Below are 17,901 nucleotides of genomic sequence, written 5' to 3'. Positions count from 1 at the left end.
TAATGCAGACGAAACTACTTGTAGTTGTAATTTGGGGGAAATCAGCATAGCTCGACCCTCTGCTACAGCTATTCACGTGGATTGTTTTTGACATCAATCAACTGAAAAAAGGACTAACAAATATCAGGGGTTGGAATACCCCTCCTGCTGGACACCCCCTTAAGGAAGCAAAGAAAACCATTAGCCGACACTGCATACATTATCGATATAGGAAGAATGTGGGCCTATGTATCTATGCGTGTCTAACTTTACTTTGCCGAATACTTTTATTTTAATCTACAAGAACACAGCTGGTGAAATTCAAAGAGTAAAATGCGTAAGAGAAGTTTATACTTAAATCGATCACATCTGCCCGTGCTTAAAATCTTTTACCGGTAGGAAGTTGCAGATCCTAATTGAAAAGTAATATAAAGGCACATTCAGAGCAATACATCACAAAGGAACGCACAAGATTAATTAGCAATTTCCGATAAAAGGGGAAAACTGTAAAGTTTAGTAATAAAGTTGAAAACTAGTCTGCATCAGATTTGTGTAAAGTTTAATTTAAAAATAATCTGTTAAATATTCTAAATCTTTGTATCTTTGAAAATTATATTTTATTATAACAGAAAAATAGTAGTTTTAAATTTGTTACATATATTTTGTTGGGTGATGAACAGAAATGAACTTGGAAGGGGGAATCCTTAACTTTGTCGAAAAATACCACTGTCATTTAACAGATGCAAAAGATTTATTTAGTGGATTCTTGCCAAGCACAAAGGTGTAAGTCTTTTAAGTGTAAGAGTTTTTGCTCATGAAACTCAGTTTATCCAAAATAATCCTTAATGGCCTTTAAGGCTGTCAGTGTATAAACATGACCTTTCATACACTGTTTTTCTTCTTTTTCTCCATCAGTGTCCTCCACTTGTTCAAGACCATCATCTCTCAGTGTTCTCCAGTGCCCAAGGGTGAAAGAGTTCTGAGGCCAGAAGCAATTTTCCCACCCACTGTAACGTATGAGCATACCAGTGTAGCCCTTGGAGTTGCTTTGGCCCAGTCCAGCTGTACAGCATGCGCAGTGGGCCAAAGGCCCAGTGAGCAAGCTGATGTGTTTCCACTGCAGCATAACAGGAAGTCATCACCCCATTCACCACCAGGGTTCCGTGGGCAGTGAGTGGAGCATACGCACCCCGATCCTCCCACACACGTTTTTTGATGATGCGGGAGAGTCGCCCCTTTGGCAATCCCTTATCCCCTATAGTCAATACACACTGTCCTGGATGGGCATCACTGGCAAATATTGTCCGCATGGTGCCCTCTGCTGGCTGGCTAGCCCCAGTACAGTTTCCTTCCCACACAAAGAGCAAATGGGCTGCAGTCAGGGAGACAGTAGCCCCATTCTGTGTACTAATCACATAGAAATGTTTCTGGGTCATGGGGTCACGGTCCAGGAAAGTGAGGACCTCACTGTAGATGAGATTGCCACTGCTGTCTCTCTCTGTTGATGCAAGGATGCGATTACCAGCCTGCAAGTCACGGATTGGCTTCCGGCACCCATTTTCCAGGGTCACCCATGCCCTGCCTGGAAAGCAGCCCCCAGTCTTAGCTGCCAAAGAGTGTTCTGGAGAGCCAGGGGTCAGAAGAGGGAACAGAGGGGTAACAGGGCAAAGAGTGAAGAGTAGGGAAGAGAGGGAGTGCATCAGAAAAAAGAAGAAAGTCAGGTTAACCGTGTAAAAATATATATAATACCAAAGCCTCAGTAAGACTTTGTCTAACAAATAAGCTTTCTAAAAGGAGCAGAGAGATCCTTTTGCTAATGTAATATTTATTATGAACAATTTATTACAATCACATTAGAGCTGTTTGTGTGTTTCATAGCACAAACAAATTGAAAGAACATGACATGAGAATGGATGTTTTTGGCAACACTCATTTACAATAGTTAGAAATTAAATGTCTGACTGTCCGTGATAAAGATTTAAGCAGATCTTTATTGCTTTTGGAACATAAAATCATTCCCATTGCACCTTTAAAACATAGCAGCACTGACCATGCCTAATACCTCTGGCCACATTTTCCCTTACTGGTTCAGCTGTTACAGGTGATCCACAAGGCTTCTGAAAAAGACTTCCCACTGTGGTGAATATGCTTTGGCCTGCCTATTCAGTTCTCCAAGTTATGGGTAGCAGTGCCTCTTAATGGACTCTTTAGGACCAGTATTTCCAGCAAGAGTTGCCTTATATTTATCCTCTTGACTTTATATTGGAAAAAGCAATAGGATGCAGCTTCTTATCTCAAAATAGTAATACATAAAAAATGTAATATAAAATTAGGCAACTAATTTAGAGATAAAGGTTCTGTGTTCCCATCCAGTCATGTCAAAGACAGCAAACTCGCATAACGATCTGGGCAATAAGAATAGGAAGGAGAGAAAGTACAAGAAATTGATGAAAAGAGAAAACAAAATGGAATGGAAACAGAGAAAAGGAGGGGAAGAGATAAAAGAATATTATCGCTTAGATTATGAATACACAAAAAAACTGGCTTTGTACATGTAAAAAGAGAGTCTTAATGCAGAATCCATAATGTAGTATCTGTCAAACAAACTTCTCACCAATTACTCAAATTCTGCAGTGATGCTTATCTATGTAATATATGTGGGCCCATGCTGGTGAATGTGACAGCAGGACCAACAGATCCACTCTCCCAACCAACTACATCCTCCTTGTCCTTGTTCTTCTTACTAAATTTTAATGACCCTTTAGCCTACAGCTTTGGAAAGCCCATAATAGCATGGGCTGTGATGAGTAAAAGAAGTTGGAGCAGAGAAAAGTAAAAAGAGGAAATTAGAAAAGGTTAGAGAATAAGCAGAAGAGCGCATTTAACAAAGAGCCCAGTCCTGCTTCAGGTTATGCAAGTACATACATACATGATGTAAAAAAGGAAAATTCCAAAAGAACAATGAGAGAGTTGTAAAAGAAAAGAAGCATTTTTTTTCAAAAATGCTCTTCTTAGCTGTTCCTTCCTGGATGGGTGCCACAGCAGAGGAGAAGTGTTTTTGTGTTTGTTGGTATGGAAGTTGTCAATCTTTCTGTTATATGAATATCTGTAAAAGTACACTGTCCAGCATGTGTAATTTGCTATATTCACAAGTGCCATGAGAAGCTGCCAAGTTAGTCATGGTTAGATGGAAAAGTGATATTACACATAGTTCAAGCTCTGGGTCATTGATATGCTGCTCACATTTTCTTTATTCTCTCATTCCTAATTTCTAAATTACTCACTCTCCTTTTTACCTCGTTGCCATACCCCCTCTCTCTCTCACCTGACTTGACACTGCAGTGGATGTGTCCTTTAGACTCGTAGTACACCCAGTCAAAGCCAGCCTCTACAGCTAGCCGTGCCAGCATGGCGTATTTGTTACGATCACGGTCTGAAGTGGTGATGTCCACTGCTCTGCCCTCGTAGTGCAGAGACTCCTCAGAGTGATGGCCATCCTCATCCCAGCCCTCAGTCACTCGCAGACGCACCCCAGGCCATAAGTTCATTACTGAGATGGCTAGAGAGTTCAGCTTATCCTTACAGCGCTGTGGAGACACAAAACACAACATTTTCCTGACTTTTTTAGGCTGTTATCTGATTACCTGTTGTTTCTAAGATAAAAATTAATTAGCTGAAATTATGCTGATTGAGAAATATGTAGCATAAATATTTTAGTTAGTGAAAAAATTCCTCAATCATTTAGCATCTGCATTACTTTGCGAAGTATAACAAATCAATATGATAATCATCATTATACATTAGCATTCTGAAAATATGTCATTGGAAAGTATATGATTCTAATAATTATTTAATAATTGTAATGTTTATATTAAAACAATTAGGAACAATACTATATAATCTATAATCTAGTGATCATGTTAGAAATATGAAGTCAAATTAGAAATGAAGAGAGGTCCATCAGGTGTGGAGTAGAGTGAACCACTGTCTCCAGGGCCTGAGAGGTCCATCAGCTGTGGAGTAGAGTGAATCACTGTCTCCAGGGCCCAGGTTTCCTGGAAGCAGTGGATTTTCAGGGTGTCCTTTCAAATGCTTTGTGGCCTTCCACACTGAGCTACTAGATGACAGCCCCTTCAATGCTAAGTCTATTACAAATATGAAGAAACCTGGCACACTGCATAGCTAAATTTTTCTTTCTTACATGTACACTAAACCATGCATTCATTGTGTGCTTTCAATGAAGTTTAATACATATCAGATGGTAAATTGCATACACACACAGATATATATATATATATATATATATATATATATATATATATATATATATATATATATATATATATATATATATATACACACACACACACACACACACACACACACACACGGTGTGCACAATTATTAGGCAAAAGAGTCTTTATATATATATATATATATATATATATATATATATATATATATATATATACACTGTGTGTGCAATTATATCATCATGTGTGCCTATATCATCATTTTTATGCATATTTTACATCGCCAAGATGTATAAACTTGAATGCTTATTGAACTTAAGCATATCAGGATATGTGTATTTGTGTAATGAGGGCAGGTGTGGCCTAAGGAGATATCCTATATCAAGGTATGAATAATTATTGGGCAGCTTCTTTTCCTCAGGCAAAATGGCCCCAAAAGAGATTTAACTGACTCTGGAAAGTCAAAAATTGTCAGAGGGATGGAGCACTCTTAAAATTGCTATGATATTGGGGTGTGATCACAGAACCATCAAACGTTTTGTTGCAAATTGTCAACAGGGTCGCAAGAAATGTGCTGAGAAAAAAAGATGCAAATTAACTGCCAAAGATTTGAGAAGAATGAAACGTGAAGCGACCAGGAACACATTATCTTCCAATACTGTCATATTCCAGAACTGCAACCTACCTGGAGTGGAGAAGTACAAGGTGTTCAGTACTCAGTGAACTGATGAAGGTAAGGAAGGCTGAAATCTGACCACCACTGAACAAGACACATAAGGTGAAAAATCAAGACTGTGCCAAGAAATAGCTGAAGACAGATTTTTTAAACGTTTTATGGACTGATGAGATGAGAGTGACTCTTGACGGACCAGATGGATAGGCCCGTGGCTGGATCAGTAATGGGCACAGAGCTCCACTTCAACTCAGATACCAGCAAGGTGTAGGTGGAGTCCTGCTATGGGCTAGTATTATTGAAGATGACCTAGTTGGACCTTTTCGGGTGGAAGATGGAGTCAAAATCAACTCCCAAACCTGCTGCCAGTTTTTAGAAGACATTTTCTTCAAGCAGTGGTACAGGAAAAAGTCTGCATCTTTCAAGAAGACCATGATTTTTATGCAGGACAGTGCTCCATCACATGCATTGAAGTACTTCATTGTGTGGCTAACCAGTAAAGGCCTTAAAGATGAAAGAATAATGACATGGCACCCTTCTTCACCTGACCTAAACCCTATTGAGAACTTGGGGCCCTTTTTAAATAGAAGATTTATGGTGAAGGAAAACAGTACAGATCTCTGAACAGTATCTGGGAGGCTGTGGTTGCTGCTGCACAAAAAGTTGATCATCAACAGACTAAGAAACTGACAGACTCCATGCATGGAAGGCTTATGACAGTTATTGAAAAGAAGGGTGGCTATATTGGTCACTGATTTTTTTTTTTTTTATATCAGAAATGTTTATTTGTGAATTTTGAGTTGTTTGTTTAATATTCTCACTTTAACAGATTAAACTAAACAAGTGAGATGGGAAAATTTCTGTTTTTCATTTAGTTGCATAATAATTCTGCACACTAATAGTTGCTCAATAATTATATACACATAGATATTCTCATAAGAAAGCCAAAACCTTACTTTTACTTTCTTAGTATTTAGGTTTGAGGTGTATTAACATTTTGGACTGACTATTGTAGTTGTTCAATAATAAGATGAGTCCTCAAAAATACAACTTTCCTAATAATTGTGCACAATATATAATGTCATTGATCCGCAGATTGAATCCTTTGCTGTTCCCAAGTCCCCAGTGGTGATAAATGGTGTGTACATTTTAAATCCTAAAGGACTCTTGGGTCTTTAAGATCAGTTCCCTTCTAACGGTTTCCTTCATGGACCCTCACAGTGAGTAAATCTCACCCTCTGAACAGTCAAATCAAATCAAATCAAATCAAATGTATTTATATAGCACTTTTTACAACAGATGTCACAAAGCAGCTTTTCAAACGTCCAAGTCCAAGCCCCCAGTGAGCAAGCCAAGGGCGACAGTGGCAGGGGAAAAAAAAACAAAACCTAGAGCATGAGGAAGAAACCTTGAGAGGAACCAAGACTCAAGGGGGGGGGGGGGCATCCTCCGCTGGCTGAGTGTGAGCTCTCTGTCACCATCAAGTTCTCAGAGGACTGAGAGGGAGACAGACAGGAGAGGGCACTGAATGGTCTAAAGCAGATGTCTCAAAATCTTATATTAACCTTTGTTACACTAAGTCACTGAGATGGTGACTGAAGTCAAAACAGGTGGGGCAGCACATTCCCAGACAGTAGTCAATGCCTCAACAATGATAACATGCATTCTCCCACACTGTGAATGTGCATGGTCACACTGCCATTAGAGGATATGATAAAGTACTGGGCTCAAGTACCCATTTAATGTATTGTAATTTCAAGTTGCTTAAACATTGTTTAAGATACGTTGCTTTGCATTGTTGTCATAGCCAGATATATTTAGTAAAATGCCTGAACGAATCTTTTGGAATGTTTTTTCATCCATAGATTAATTAAGCCCTTTAATTTCTGATAGGCTCAAACAAAGTAAAGCCAAATGTTTAAAAGTCAAATGTCTGCTAGTTACACAAACGAACTCGGATTCAGTTTTCTATTTTTCTAGTTTATTTGACCCATGTCTGGTGCGTCTTTTTGATCTGATGAGCAGTTTGTTTGTTTGTTTGGTTGGTTGTTGTTGGTTTTTTTTTTGGGGGGGGGGGGGTTGTATTTATCGAGCGGCGGTACGCTATGTGTGTCTAACGTTACTGGACAGATAAGCTACCTTGTCTAATCAGAAAAAAATGCATGTTTATATATTCGACTTTTTCCGATCCGGTCTCGGAACTTCAGGATAAGAATAGAGTCTAGCGAAGCTGTAATAGATGCCTATTCATGCTGGTGTGGATTTCAGGCACCGTTTTTTTCACTGCGGTTGCAAAAGTGAACTGGACATCATAAATCAGCCCAAGAACTGTTGGTTTAGCTTTCAAGGTACAGATCGCCGGGTTTCAGGAGGAGCGGTTTCGCACTGACCGCGGGCTATACAAACATTCGCTGCTGAGCTGACAACACGCGCCTGTACGCACTGACGACTGGGGCATTGAACAGTCGCGTCTTATAAGCGAGTCGGTGCCATTCGCAGGCGAGAGAGTCGCCACTGAATCAAAACTAAGGGGTGAAAATATGTGTATAATTAAGGCTTAAATGCATGTGAAGTGGGCTATTTTTACACTTATGTGCTAGAAAAACAAACAGAAAAATAACACAAAATAAAAAAACAGACCAGAGGTTGTCTCTCGCGGTTGGCGGCGGTTGCCACAGTTTCGCCCTCATAAATTGTGCTCAAGTCAGGTAAACGTGCTGCACTGTGCGAGTGCGCCGGAGAGGTGACAGGTAAAGACGGGGTGAGATCTATGCCCCCCTCTCCGGTTCCCACATGGGTTGCCTGGACATAAACGTTGGGGCATTTAGAGGAAGCTCGCGGCCAGGAGAGCGCTGATATAAATACCTTTATTCTGCGGAATAGGAGTTGAAAAAATTCCACTTAAACCACATCAATGAGGGCGTCGTAAAATTTCTGACAGTCCAAAAAGGGAGCACCCAAGAGCAGTCGCCTTTAAGCTTACAGTAAACATTAAAACACTACCAGGTCGTGCTCAGTCTAAATGTGTCGATTTAATGTTTTCTTTTCCAAACGCGCGCTTACAACCAAGAAAACGGTGTTTTAATTATTTCAGGGTTTCTTTTCCTTTTTTTTCCGTTTTATTAAAGATAATTTCAAATTTCATATTTGTGTACTTTAAGTGGTTTAGTCTACTTATTCACGAAAAGCGCAACAGCCTACTTGGGAGAAAGTTCCAATGCGCGTAATATTTAGTAATGTTGTGTCTGCGAAAAAGTCAGATAGCTAGTCTGTGTCATGTGTTTGTTACTTAAACTAAAACAGCCAACCCCACACAGCCTCAAAAAAAAAAAAAGAAAAGAAAAGAAAAAAACAGGCATGTCGTGAATCTGTCTCGCCTGTCAGCAGTGTGCCGTAACAGCATTATGCTGTGTGATGACGCGACAAAACTGCAAACAAGCACAACTTGATGAAAAGGAAACGACGATGCAGAATAGACGATGCTGTACCAACTTAGTTTTGCAAAGTTCCTTTCAGAATGATATTTATTTATTTGAAATGGCCCATTCAGACTAGTATTCCTGCCTTACCTGTGTCATCATCCGATCTGCACCTGTGTTCTCCTCATCCTTGAAGATGATGTCGGGATTGTAGTTGGGTGTCAGTTCTTTGAAACGCTCAGAATTCCGAATGATTTTACCCTCGTATCTTCCACTCGCACCCAAAGATTTCTCGGCAACTTTTGGGCTAAATTGCTTATAGGCTAAGGGTGTAAGTTTTCTCGGAGGCCTTCTCTTCCCGTAACCTCTGCCTGGACCGCAGCCATCACATGCTGATGAGAGAACCAAGATGCACCCCGTTAGGACCGTTAGCCCTGTGGAGAGTCTCATTACAAGAGCGTTGACGGGCACTCCAAGTCAGAGTGTCAAAATCGGTAAAGTTGTCGGCAAGACACCCCTCCTCCCCCTAGTCGCGGCTTCTGTCCCCACGCAGGGTCACTGAAGGGGGAGGAGGTCACCTTTACGACGGTATTACCGTGACCCGTCTGCTCATCATGCTTGCGCACGAGAGGATAGAACCAGAGACGCAGATTTCTTCAGGGGTTGAACAGAACAGCGCTGTGGATTGTTAAGTGCCAGTACGTCCTCGTCTCGGGTCCACGCGGAGGCAACAGAATAAATAGCCAATTTCCGTTTATATTGGCAAATGAGTTCAAAGCCTCTGTGGTGGTGAGAAGCAGGCGGGTCCTGATGCATAGACTCCGCTGCGCTTTTGGGTCGTGGTTAGATGGTGTCCCCGCAGTGGTTTTTGGCTCCTGGCTTGGCTCTGAATACGGCCCTGTGGCACACAGCTCTCAGCTAAGATGGAAATGGAAGAGACCGGAGAGGTCAGAAGCCAGTGGAGTAGACCGCACCCTGCCAGTCCCAGCCTACCTCTCCTCCCCTCCCATCGGCCTGTTTCTTACCCGCACGCTCCTTCCCGCACTCCTCTCCCACTACTACAACCAGAATCAGCCAAGTCAACAGACATTTAAACTCCTGGGCCTCAGTCCTCAGTATACTTACAACAAATATTTTTTTGCAGGCTCTAGTCAGTTCATGATATCTACACTACATATAAATGCAGCCCATGGAGAAGCGAAATAAATCGTAGCTGTCAGGTCCGGTTTTATTAATGGAGACGGGACACTCTATACCCGTCAACTGCCATCATGATGATCCGTCTCTTCCATCAGTCCTTCTAATGGAAGAATTTAGAGACATGTCTTTAATAAAATGAAAATCTATCAAAATGCGTTAATAACATCTTAGTTCTCTATTACTGATGCCTTGCGCGATGCACAATGCAGTTCCGCTAACAACCAAAAGGGGGTCTCTACCGGTAACTTTTTTCTAATGTGCATTGTACAATAAAATGTTACTATCAAAGACAAATACAGTGTTTCAAAACGATCCCATTCCGCGGAATTTCGAAACAAATTATTACATTTTTATTCATCACCACAAAACAATTTCAAATAAACATACAAAATTAAAATGCAAATGTATATTTAAAAAAGAAAATTATTGATGAATTTTAGTTAAAGGTTTAAATGATAGTCCACTGAAGACAAAGAATTTCATACAGTTTGAAAGAGGTGCAAAAGCAACATGTCATCGGAAGAGCCCCAGGGCTTTCTTCTTCTTGGGACGTGTGGTCGATCGGTCTGCAGATGCATCGACTACCGCAGCAGGTAGAAGTGGCACAGTCTAATTGAGAAATAAAAAAATACCTACAGTGATGTCTCAGTAAAAATGAAAGCATATTAGTCATAAAAGGATTTTAACCTAATTTAGCACTAGTCATAGTCATAATCAGCCATCCCTCCCAATGCAAATTCCCAAAAGAAACAGGGACTAAAAATGAACTAAAATGAAATGTCACGTATGTAGAAGTGAAAAAAGAGTTTAATATCAAACCTGTTCACTGTCCGTATCCTGCGTTTCTTCTGATGGCTGCCGGACATCACTTTGATCAGATACAGGTGATGTAGGCCTCATATCTGCATAATAATCCAACACAGAAGGCAAAGACTCATGGTGTTGGTTTAGTATTTAACTGTGTACAAGACACATTTAAGGCTAGGCTGAAAACCTATCTGTACAGTCAGGTATTTTATTACTTTCTATCTTAGTTAAAAAGGTGTTGATCTAGGGGTCCATGGGCATTGAGAGTTATGGTAAACTGGGATGTTATGATGCAGTCACGTAACCTCTCTTTTGTCACTCAAGTTTGTTGACAGAGAGGCAGAGTTTCAGGGTGCCCTCATGCCTGTGGTTCCATCTGGCTCCATCCTTTTAGCTATGCTGCCATAGCTAGAGCTGCCTGAGTCCATCTTTGCACATTACAGTTAATTAATTTACACACCCTCATACTTGGACATGCCTAGTAAGCTATTCACTCTTTCTGCCGAGGTACACCTACCCTTGATGTCATGAAGTTACGGAGACTCAACCCGTCTCAGCGGTCATGGCTACTCCCACCACACCTCCACCCAAGCCAACTACTTCTCTGTTGCCCTTCATGGACATTCTCTTGCAGGATGGGTTTTGGACATGTGCACACCATCGGGACAAGACTAGGACTTCTAGAAAACTGGACTAGACATTAAATTGCTTATTTTTTCCATTTTATTATTATTTATTAATTTTTCTGTTAAAATTGTTACTATAGTGGTGACCATTGTTGGCCAGAGGAGGATGGGGCCCCTCCCTTTGAGTTTTGGTTCCTCTCAAGGTCTCTTCCTCATGCTCTAGGGAGTTTTTTCTTGCCACTGTCGCCCTTGGCTTGCTCACTGGGGACTTGGACTTGGACGTTGGAAAAGCTGCTTTGTGACAACATCTGTTGTAAAACGTGCTATAGAAATAAATTTGATTTGACATGGCTTTAGCTTGGTATTTAACGGTATACAAGACACATGGGGTTGGTTTGGTATTTAGCTGTATACAAGTAGGAAAAAATAACCTGAGGGTACACTGCCCGCCTGGTCCTGATCGGGCACAGGGTTCTCAGGTACAAAGCTGAAGCTGTCCACTGAGGCAGAACTGTGTTCACCAAGTCGCTTTCGTTTTGAGGTGTTTCTCATGGTGCTCACGGCAAGATACAGCTCCTGCAGCTCAGAGTCAAACTCCAGACTGTCCTGAAGAATATTCATCTGAGGAAGAGTCTTAGAAACAGCAAAAGAATACATAAAGACAGATGGGGGGATATTATCTAGCTGTTTCATGGATTAAAGAGAAGTAGACTGGAAAACGCACACTTTACTCAAACTAAACTCCTGTGGTTTTTCAGGTCACTAAAGCATGTTCTTTATGTTTATGCCCAGCATGACTACGAAGGCTCAGTGCAGCGAGAGCCTTGACATGCATACAAAGTGAATGTGCGATGATAAAGGTTAAATTAAGAGACATTTTTAAACTTCTGCGCATACTCACATTTAAAAGTGCGTATGTGCGTGCACACCCCCCCCCCCCCCCACACACACACACACAATGTGCATACATGTATAGACACAAAAAAAATGTGCTTCCATGCACTCAAACACACTCTTTCACAACAGAGAGGACAAGCCCTCTAAATTAGCTCTCCAAATATTGACCTGGTGAAATTGGTGGTCACCTTCAGCTATCCAACTGAGGAGGTCCTAAAAATACATGTAGGCTTTGGGGGTTTACACTGATTTATTTTTATTATTAGTTTGTTTAAATACTGTGAAAATAAACGTATGCTCTGGCTACTTTGAGTTCCTCTTTGGGCACAGAGCAAGCAATGTGAAAGAATAAAGATACTGTGAACCAGCATGCTCTTCCTCCCTCTTCCCTCACCTCTGCTTTTTCCCAGTCCCTCGGTTTTCACTACATCTAAATATTCTTTCTCATGATTATCTTGTGTGTATGCATCAGCTTGACAACTGCTTGTATTATGGTCAGTATGTACATGTAATATGTTTACTATGTACTAGCTATGCTTCCTAATCAGGAATGGGCGGATCAGTTTCTCTGACTCGACACCACATTCATTCACCATTTCACCAGTATATTTACACACACACTCACGTGCGCGCACACACACACACTCACGTGCGCACACACATACACACACATTAAATAAGCGGAAGAACGGACATACGTGTCAAAACTAAGCAAAATATAGCAGAGACGAAGACGACAGGGATGTGTGTGTATATACTTGTGCCGTGCTGAAACTCCACTATTCATAGCTGGTAAATAACTGTGGTCATTTTGTAGCACTTTTGTTGTGTAGTTGTTGTTTGTCTGTGGCACTGTTTCACTGGCTTCATGCGCCACTCCAACCCAAAGCATTGCTCATGGAAGATTCCAGAAGACTGGGGTGGAAAAGCTAAGGCCAACTGTCCAAGCAACAGCTTCAGTTAAAGGGTCTCTTTTCCAGAAAGCTGCATGAGCAAATCTACCAAATCTGACACCAAGTTTTGCCTAATACCATCATCCTGCCTGGTCTAATCTCATCGCAAAATCTGCCCACAATGAATTAGTCTTTTCACTTATCTGAAATGAACTGTATACCAGAAAATAGTAACTTCATATGGTAACATCACCCATGATCCCAAGACAAATATGAATCAAAAGGAATAACATTTGGAGGCAGTGCTATTTCTGCATCTTAACAGACTGATAGCAGGACAACAGAAATACGTCTGGCAGTTTAATCCTCTGCTGCCCATATTAACACGTGTGCCAGAGTACGTTCACATGCTCAAACGAAAACAAACAGAGGCAGGTGAAGTTTTAACAGAGCGTCTCGAAAGGACCCCTGAAAAAAGCCTCACTTTACACTGCCTCATAAATCTGTCTTATCCCTCACGTGCCCTCATCTTGACTATCTGTTCTCTTCCCCCCTTTGCCTGTATTCTATGCACTCTCTAAAGTACTGTTCCTAGAGTACAGTCCACACTGCACAGTTTAGAGTTTTCCCAAATCCCAATGTACCTGATAGAACTCATCAGCTAATACACAAATTCTGTGAGTTTAAGATAAAAAATTACAGGTACTCTAGGATAACGACTGGGGAACACTGTAGGTATTTCTGAGACTTAGTAACAGAGCCCTTTTCCCCGTGCACTCACTTTCTTCATCTCAGCTCTAGTCACGCTCCCTCAGAGAGTGAGTGCTAAGCATTGTTTTTTTGAGTTGGGGGATGGGGTCGGATGGGAGTCACTAGTCAACCATTTGACGTGGTTAAAAAAGGGGTTCCAAAACTGCAGGAGTTGAATGGCTGGCAGTGATGCTCTTTGACGAAAAGAAAAGAAAAAGCAGCAGCAAGCTACAGAGCAGCCACAGCGAGCAACAATTACAAACCAGATGTGGCCCTGTGAAAAAAACCTGAGAGACAGACATACAGACAGGTAAAAACAATACATGAGGACAGGAAAGGCATGAGCCCTATTCATTGCTTTCTCCCTTTGCCCACAATGACATAAAGCCTCCAGCATGGCGCTTAGCTCGTTTCACGCCTATCAGTTAGGGGTGATTATGAAGGCTGGACTAGGATCTCAGTTACAGGCAGCAACTGCCCTGCTCTTCCACATTACTGTCAAACCTACAGCCTGAACCACTGTCAGACACACAAGCTCACATTACTCTACTGAGGTGCACTCAGCAGCCTGGATGGGTTTCACCTTGACTGAATACATTGTGAATATCTATATAGTCCACGTATATGTCTTCAAGGTTCAACCACGAATACCCAAAACCAAAATACTATGTACTTCTAGAACTTTACACTCAAACCTCCCCTTTTCCAAAAGCAAGGTCTGTCTGGAAGATCACCCCAAAAGACATGGGCTAAACACCAAGGCACTGCTGCTGGAGAAGGAGCCTGGTGTAAAGTAATTTCTGTTTTTTCCTATGAAGTCACACCACTTTATCACAGAAGACAGAAATTCCTCGAGCCCCTGTGGTTCGTCCTGTAGTCTCAGAGTAAAACTGCCAACGTTTAACCTGAGGTACTGAGCCTTCCACGCCTCAGTGTGGAAAGAGACAGACTCCCAAAAGAAAAAGAAGTGGGGAGATGTGAGAACATTGTGCTGGTGTTCAGTTTGTTAGGACAAAAGCCCTTGCTTTCACAACTCACTCAGTTTCAGTTGTTCCCGTCCCCCGACCCAGGCCAGCATCACTTAAAAATATACACAGAAGATACCATACATTTTTTTCTGTCTAGCAGACACACACACAAACATCCACCATCCTCTTCTCCTCTTCTCTTCCCTTCATCCCACAAACCTAAGCATACGTCATGGTACAAACACACCTCTCTCATAGACATGGTCATATACACATATTTAGCATTACACAGACCCAGGACATGCGTCAGGACTCCAAGAAAAGCCATTCCAAGCAGACACTGCTTGAGTCATAGTGAGGTCACCCCATACTGGACCACTTAACCATATAATGGTGCTGCAGGAAATGAACATGAGCCTGACCATTTTTACACCTTAAGTACGCAAAGCTGTTCATAGATACACACGAGTACTTTGACACACACACACACACACACACAAAAAAAAAACAACCAAAAAACAACAACCCACACACACACACACACACACACACACACACCTCAGAAGAAGCCTTTGTCTCAGGAATGGTGTAATTTTTTCCAGGTACATGCAAACTGGTGATGTTTGGTTAGCACTTATGTAAGAAATTTTTTAAAATGTGTCCATTTCAGTTCTGAATTAGGTTAAAATAGTTTGTCATTGCTATGCAGGAATCACCACCACACTGAGACATGCAACAGCAAAGCAACAGACATACAGATCCAACCAAAGACACAAAATTAAATGAGACAGCAATACAAAGATAAAGCAGACACAAACCTTGATGCCTATCCTGACAAATAGTCACAAAAACATGATGGTATACATCAGAACACATGCACACGAGCAGACACACAGACAGACACATACATCAGAAGAACACACACGCACAAATACAATTTCTTAAGGTATACATCAGGAGAACACACACACACACACATTTTCTTAATTGACCTTAACTGGGACTGCTGGACAGGCATGAGATCTAAATATTTGGGTAGGCAAAGTGGTCAAAAATGATAATTAATACAAAATGTCTCTTACTCATGCACACCTTTGCTGAGAAGGAAAACATCTTGAAGGTGAGTAAGAAGCAAGCTTGTTGAAAGGCTGTAATGACAAATACTTGCCGTGCTCCATGAATCACAAAGAAGCCTAATTAAATAAAGTGTGTTTCTCTGTATGATTGAAAGAGATCTCTAACAATCAATTTCTTTAAGACAAAAACTGAGTATACCAGCACATTTTCATAAATGCTCATTTTTATCTCTCAGAAAAATCTCTAGCCCCAGTGGATGGGGCTAGACATTTAAATTCTAGGAAGTGAACTTATGCTAGCAACATACTGAGTAATCACACAAATTAACTGAAAGGCACACACATTTATAATTAGTACAATTCACACAAGAGTGTGAAGGTGTTCTAAACATGTCTGTGTGTGTCAGAAAAGACCTCTCACCCGGGTGATGAAGTTTTCTCGGTATGTCTCCTCCTGAAACGGCTCGGTCTGTAGCCGGCCTGCAGAAGCACAAACATATCTAGTCAACATTAAAAGAATCAGGCTTACCGGTATATGGGCATGTGACAGAGAGATCATATAAGTGTGTGTTTGAGTGAAGGTGGAGGCTGCACCTCTGCTGAGCACAGCTCCATTCTCTTTGTAGTCCAGTATTTCAGCATCTTTCCTCACAAGCAGTGCAGCCAGTTCTCCAACCTGCCTCTGCAGCACTCGAGTCACAGCCAGCAGAGGGCGCACTAGCTGTGTGGACACCTTTAACACATCACAAAAATATTATTTCAACTTTATTTCCATACACGATTACATATTGTACACATACATATGTTTTCTAAAGATCTAGCTTCATCTTACAGATCCTATCGCACCTATATTATTTTATATAAAGTGTTAATTAGTACTGAACATACCACTGCTACAGGGGCATGGGTGAAGCGGAATTCCCAGTGAAAAGGAACTCCTGCTAGCTCACTCTTGAGTCTGACAGTTAGGTGCTTGCCATGATGCTCCAGGGAGAACTGTGCTGTACTCTGGTTATGTAACTGTCCAGAGAGACATGGCAAAGCCACCGAGCGCAAGCGAGCAAAGAACGCCTGCACTGGAGCCCTTAGACGCTTATTCAGATCCTGTAAGATAAGAGATAGAAGTCTATCCAGCTGTCCATTTCAAAGCATTGTGAAAGTTGTCCATGTTGCGTGAATAAATAATATAAAGTTAGCTAGGTTCGCCAGCCAACATTCTTGCCTGTGCACGACTCTGGATGCTCTCTGTGCTCATGTCTTCTTCCCACACGTTGTTCAGGTCACTCAGCAGTACTCGATATTCTGTGTCACCGAACCAGGCTTTGCCCAACAGCTTGGAACCCCCTATGTTCACTGGTACCCACGATAGCGCCGACATAGCTGCATCGTGACCCGAGCTCTCCATACCACCGCAACACAAGACCAGAGCCACAACACCTACGAGATTGTCAATAAAGGTAGTCTCGAAAATTACACCTAGACTTCGGCTCAGGTTCCAGCTGTCATGACAAAATGAAAGTACAGCCTTCTACTAGCAACTGGGCATAATTTATACACTCCATAGTTCTAACAAGTTAGTTAGTTACGCTAGCTAACCTAGTTAGCCAGCCAGCCAGCCAGCCAGCTAGCTAGCTAGTTGTAATCATATGTTAAGACTCCACAAACCACCAGTGAAACCATAATTATATATTGTGAGGCTATTTGAGGATTCCAATGGCATAGGAAAAACGTTCCATAATTCTTGAATGAAAACTGACTTCGAATGAAGAAAGAAATCAAACTCTTAATCGTGAAAAACACAGAAAAACATTTGAAATTAATACTCACCGGCGGGGACTGTTCCGACGAACGTACTATTCCTCTGTTGAACACCAACGTAAACCGAAACGTTCCGCTTTTTTGTTGAGGATGTAGCTACTTATTGTAATGATTATTGTAACTTTATTATGGTATGGATATGTATTGTATTTTAGCAAAAAATAGAAACACACAAAAGGTTTCTGCCTTATAGTAACAACAAACGAACCTCAGAATTAATCATTACTTTTTTGTTGTTGTTGCAAGAATTAGGATCATACCTTTAAGCCAGACAGATTGTGAAGGATGGCTAGATTTCCAGACCAAAAGTATCCTCTAGCTATAAGCAAGATAAAAGCAATCACATCAGCCTTACCCAACCTACAAGGGAAGTTTGACAACCATGGGAATAGGCTAAGTGAAACCCTAAAAACCTTTGTGAGTGTGTCAAATCCTGCAGAGCCGATCCCACTGAGTTTAAAGCATGACCAGATCATGTGGGAAAGTTATGTTGGTGAGATATAACCATATATTGAGTCAAAGTTCTTATTTCTGACCACTTC

At 41.3% G+C, this 17,901-nt stretch overlaps 2 protein-coding genes across 2 annotated transcripts; both read right to left on the bottom strand.

Annotated features, from left to right (window-relative positions):
* Nucleotides 1–917: 917 nt before the first annotated feature.
* ihhb (Indian hedgehog signaling molecule b) lies at nucleotides 918–8,774 on the bottom strand. Its single transcript, XM_027014230.2, has 3 exons — nucleotides 8,475–8,774; nucleotides 3,305–3,566; nucleotides 918–1,600 (listed from the first exon to the last, which is right to left on the bottom strand). Exons 1-3 carry the CDS (start codon nucleotides 8,772–8,774, stop codon nucleotides 918–920), a joined length of 1,245 nt encoding a protein of 414 aa, XP_026870031.1.
* Nucleotides 8,775–9,527: 753 nt separating this feature from the next.
* On the bottom strand, nucleotides 9,528–17,397 carry nhej1 (nonhomologous end-joining factor 1). Its single transcript, XM_027013736.2, has 8 exons — nucleotides 17,369–17,397; nucleotides 16,764–16,978; nucleotides 16,430–16,645; nucleotides 16,136–16,274; nucleotides 15,963–16,021; nucleotides 11,389–11,590; nucleotides 10,344–10,426; nucleotides 9,528–10,133 (listed from the first exon to the last, which is right to left on the bottom strand). Exons 2-8 carry the CDS (start codon nucleotides 16,944–16,946, stop codon nucleotides 10,038–10,040), a joined length of 978 nt encoding a protein of 325 aa, XP_026869537.1. The 5' UTR covers nucleotides 16,947–16,978; nucleotides 17,369–17,397; the 3' UTR covers nucleotides 9,528–10,037.
* Nucleotides 17,398–17,901: the final 504 nt, after the last annotated feature.

This window comes from Electrophorus electricus, chromosome 1 (genome assembly GCF_013358815.1).
Source record: "Electrophorus electricus isolate fEleEle1 chromosome 1, fEleEle1.pri, whole genome shotgun sequence".
Taxonomy (NCBI): domain Eukaryota; kingdom Metazoa; phylum Chordata; class Actinopteri; order Gymnotiformes; family Gymnotidae; genus Electrophorus; species Electrophorus electricus.
The sequence above is the reverse complement of the archived record's forward strand: the minus strand, read 5'-3'. Positions and strand labels throughout refer to the sequence as shown.